General features: G+C 42.9%; 1 protein-coding gene across 1 annotated transcript in view; it reads left to right on the plus strand.

The window, feature by feature from the left end:
• LOC122548532 (sarcosine dehydrogenase, mitochondrial-like) overlaps positions 1–3,043 on the plus strand; it is a 21,663-nt gene extending 18,620 nt beyond the window's left edge. The window contains exon 5 of the mRNA XM_043687303.1: positions 2,667–3,043. Coding sequence (XP_043543238.1) covers positions 2,667–2,795 — 129 coding nt within the window. The 3' untranslated portion in view covers positions 2,796–3,043. The remainder of the gene's footprint in view (positions 1–2,666) is intronic.
• Positions 3,044–5,003: the final 1,960 nt, after the last annotated feature.

The raw sequence follows: 5,003 nt of genomic DNA on the forward strand, positions 1-5,003 counted from the left end.
TTTACGATATATATTAATGATATAGAAGATGGTATTAATAGTAACATTAGCAAATTTGTTGATGATACAAAGCTGGGTGGCAGGGTGAAATGTGAGGAGGATGTTAGGAGATTATAGGATGACCTGGACAGGTTAGGTGAGTGGTCAGATGCATGGCAGATGCAGTTTAATGTGGATAAATGTATGGTTATCCACTTTGGTGGCAAGAACAGGAAGGCAGATTACTACCTAAATGGAATCAATTTAGGTAAAGGGCAGTACAAAGAGATCTGAGTGTTCTTGTACACCAGTCAATGAAGGTAAGCATGCAGGTAAAGCAGGTAGTGAAGAAGGCTATTAGTATGCTGGCCTTCATAACAAAAGGGATTGAGTATAGAAGCAAAGAGGTTCTTCTGCAGCTGTACAGGGCCCTGGTGAGATCACACCTAGAGTACTGTGTGCAGTTCTGGTCTCCAAATTTGAGGAAAGACATTCTGGTTATTGAGGGAGTGCAGCGTAGGTTCATGAGGTCAATTCCTGGAATGGCGGGACTACCTTACGCTAAAAGACTGGAGCGACTGGGCTTGTATACCCTTGAGTTTAGAAGACTGAGAGGAGATCTGATTGAGGCATATAAGATTATTAAAGGATTGGACACTGTGGAGGCAGGAAACATGTTTCCGCTGATGGGTGAGTGCCGAACCAGAGGACACAGCTTAAAAATACGGGGTAGACTATTTAGGAGAGAGATGAGGAGAAACTTCTTCACCCAGAGAGTGGTGGCTGTGTGGAATGCTCTGCCCCAGAGGGCAGTGGAGGCCCAGTCTCTGGATTCATTTAAGAAAGAGTTGGATAGAGCTCTCAAGGATTGTGGAATCAAGGCTCATGGGGATAAGGCAGGAACAGGATACTGATTAAGGCCTACTCCTGCACCTATTGTCTATTGTTCCATGTCTTCACCATTTCCTTGTGTTTCATTATAATTTACTATTCTCATCTGCTAAAGGACATTTATTTGAGAAACAGCTCCCCTCCTTGCATACACTTACAGAAGCTCTTACGATTTGTTGTTGCATTTGTTGCTTATTTATTCTCAATTTCTGATTTTTTTTAATTAGACATCCTTTGCCAATTTGTGAACTTTTCCCTATTTTCTGGCTTACCATCACATGATCAAAAATCTATCTACCTCTGCCTTTTCAACATCATATGTCAGCCTTTTCTTTCAATTTGAAACTATTAATAACATTCTTTATTAGCCACTGATGGTGAAGTTTTCTCTCAGAGTCTTCCTATATCCGAATATAACCTCATTGAGAGTTATGAAATATCTCTTCAAATTTCTGCCATTGCTTTGATGCCAAATTATATCTGAACCATTTTTTCCCATTCCCTGTCATCAATTCTTTCTCCATGCCACTGCTAAGACACTAGTTTCAGACCTCAGTTTTTCACCCTCAAATTGAATGTGAAATTCTTACCTAGGGATCCTTGACAATGATATCATTCATTAATCTTGTCTCATTATACATTATTGATCTAAAACAGCTTGACTCCAGGTTGACTTCAGAAAATATTGTTCTAAAAAGCTGTATTGAATAAACAGTGGACTCAGCCACAAGGCTATTTTGGTCAATTTCCTTCATTTATCTATATGAAGAATAAAATTGCAGATGATTACTGTGGTACCTTTCTTAGAAGCCTCTATTATTGCTTGATTATAGTTTCTCCTGCACAGTAGCTCTTGTGAGGGGACCTACTCCCACCAGTGACTGTCTTCCCTTAGTATTTATTTTGTGTAGCTCTTTTACCTAAATCAAATCTTAGTTTCTTCATGAAATCAGGTACCATCCCTTCAGTTACCCCTGTTCACTGGACGCCATCTCCCTAAATCCCTTTTGCCCCTCTCCTCCATTCTAATGTCCAAAAAGTGTAAGGAGTTCATAATAGTTTTGGCACTAAATTTGAGACCATCTGCTGCCACATCCCTTTCCTGGCCTACCCTGTCGGGCCAAAGTACCTTGAAAGATTCTGTTTCACTCTAGTTCCTCCCATGGTCTCCTCCATGTCCTGTCTGAGGCTTGCCTCCCGTTTCCTCACTGCTGACCACTGAGCCTGTCCTGCTGGATTAAAAAACCCCACCCTTGAACCCTCCATGCTTGCAACCGACCATCTCGGATCTCTTCAGACTCCTTGAGTAGATGTGTAGCTCTTCTGGAGCACCTTCACATACGTGATGGGCTGAATGGCTTCCTTCTTTGCTGTTATATTTCTGTCATGACCTTTCCTGACCTTTCTTGTCTGTAAATTATTGAACGGTTTGTCCATAATCTAATTTTCTTGAGCAGAGGTTTCCTCTAGTTAATCATTGGAGAGACTGAAGCTAATGATTTGGTTCCTCCAACAAACCCCATTCCTGATTCCACGACCCCCCCCCCCACTCTGCCGCGGCAACTGTTGTAAGCTGCATCTGACCAATCTTGAGCCCGGTGTGACTCTCAAAAGAAAGTCCAACTATATATTTGCATTTTTGGTAAGATGGTAAAATCAGATGCTGACGTAGTTTGTACCTTAGCTTGTTCATTTTTATTGTTATGTGTTACTTCTAGACTCAACTGTTCCGGTGCGTTCCGAGTGAATTCTCTGCATAGCGTGTTTGTGTTTTCAGTCTCTGTGTCTCACTCCAGGTAACACCAGACTTTGTGAAGAGTGGGGAATACTTGCTGGAGAGAATGGGCATCTGCTACCCAGCAAAGGTCCACCTCAAATCACCCTTCGATCCAAACAACAAGCGAGTTAAAGGGATTTATTCGTGAGGACCTAGTCTGCCTGTGATCTCCACGCTCCGAAAGCGGGAAGTATCTGACCAGGAATTTTCTGTAATTGTCTTTGGAAGATCAGTTTCTGGAAGCCAGAAGTTTTTGAAGTTTCTGAACTGGGTATTACAACCTGACTGAGAAAGAGACCTTTTAATATTTTATTGGATTAGAATAATTCTTCAGTCTTTATAATTATTTTCAATCAAGTTTTAACAAATTAAACTTTACATCATTGCCAAAAAAAACAGCATGTCTGTTCAACACACAACCTGAACTTGTAATCTGAACCCACAGGTGAAATTCACAGTGCCTTATTTGGTGAAGTCAGGCAGCAGCTGGGGCTTTGGCAGCTCTTGTGTACTGACTCAGAGTGAATATTATTCTAACCAGATCAGCAGTATTTTTAATGTCTTCCTAGGCCTCCTAGCAGTGTTTCTTATTCCAGGGAACTTGTAATGGGGGAAATATTGAATGGACTGAATGTTCTGCAAAAGGAGTGGGAACATGAGGGCCCAGAGTGAGGGGCAAACTGGATTGCTTGGAATGAGTGTGATGGGCGTTTAATGTAATGAAGGGGTGGGACTGGCAGGCGAGAGGGTTGTCGGGGTTTCTTAGATTGATGATTTGGGATGGAGTCTGACAGAGATGGTTCTGAGAGAATATTTCGGTGCTGTTGGTGTTGTGACCAGGGTTCACAGACTAAGGATACCCGGGTAAACCACTTAGGACTGAGATAAAAGGTTTCTTCACCCAGAAAGTGTGGAGCCTGTGGGATTTTCTATCACAGAAAGCAGTCAAGACCAAAAACAAGAAGGATCTGGATATAGCTCTTGGCTAAAGGAATCCAAAGTAGAAACAAGCTATTGAGGTGGATGATCAACCATGATCATAATGAATGGCAGAGTAGACTTGAAGAGTTGAATAGTCTCCTCTTAATTTCTATGTTTATGGAGAAGCTGACTTTCATTATTTAAAGAAATTACATGTTCTGATCTGAGAGAGTTTGCTGTTTAATAGGAAACAAATTAACATCAGATTGATTAAAGGACAATACACACAGGATGACAGCACAAGGATACAAACATGGACCAAGCTTTCTTTGGTGAGACACAACAGCAAAAACATTAGCGTTCCATCCCTGTCCCTCCTCCGACCTCACCGAAGTTGGCTTATAACGGTTACTCCATGGATTCACTGAGCCCACAGTTGGATACAGTGACCCACTGAAGGGGCTTCCATCACTCTCCTGGCTTATTGGCAGTGAGTTGGACCATTGTCGCCTCTCCTGGTGTCATGTGACTCAATCTCTGGCAATGATCCTGTGACTTTGACAGTGTTGCAGTTACCCGAGGGAGGGGCTGCTTGTCCCAGTTTCCCTGAACATAGAAAATATTGCATTGTCAAGGTTTGATTTTAAATGAACTTAAATAATAATAGTGTAGCAGAGAATATGACTATCTCCCTGTGGCAGGGTTGCTGGGATGTAGTCCTGCAGAAGCTTTGATACTTACTGGGAAGCTCACTGCCGAGGATTTATTACAGTGCATGGAAATGGGTGCAAAATCATACATGGCTTTCAGCACCTGACTGCTGAACGAGCTCCAGGGCACTGCATCAAACTGTTGTGTTACTGGTACCTGGGGACAGCTACAAATCCTGTCATCGTCAATCCTTTAAAAATAGAACAGTGGCGTGACCATCACTATCAATGGCATCACTGAGCCCCCCTCCACCCCCAGCCACCCACCCCCTAAGAATCCTGCAGCGAGTAACTCAGATCCTGACTCCCAAAGCCTATCCACCATCTACAAGGCACAAGTCAGGAGTGTGATGGAATACTCCCCACTTGCCTGGATGGGTGCAGCTCCAACAACACTCAAGAAGCCTGATACCACCCAGGACAAAGCAACCCTCTTGACTGGCACCATGTGCACAAACATCCACTCCCTCCACTATAGTGTGTGCTATCTACAAAATGTACTGCAGAAATTCACCAAGGCTCCTTCAACAGCACCTTCCAGACCCTGTGACCTCTATTATCTACAATGACAAGAGCAGCAAATACATGGGAACACCACCCCTTGCAAGTTCTCCTCAAACCCACTTACCATCCTTACTTAGAAATATATTGCCATTCCTTCACTGTCCCTGGGTCAAAATTCTGGAATTCCCTCCTAAGGGATATTGTGGGTCAACCTACAGCAG

The sequence above is a fragment of the Chiloscyllium plagiosum genome, chromosome 3 (genome assembly GCF_004010195.1).
Source record: "Chiloscyllium plagiosum isolate BGI_BamShark_2017 chromosome 3, ASM401019v2, whole genome shotgun sequence".
Taxonomy (NCBI): domain Eukaryota; kingdom Metazoa; phylum Chordata; class Chondrichthyes; order Orectolobiformes; family Hemiscylliidae; genus Chiloscyllium; species Chiloscyllium plagiosum.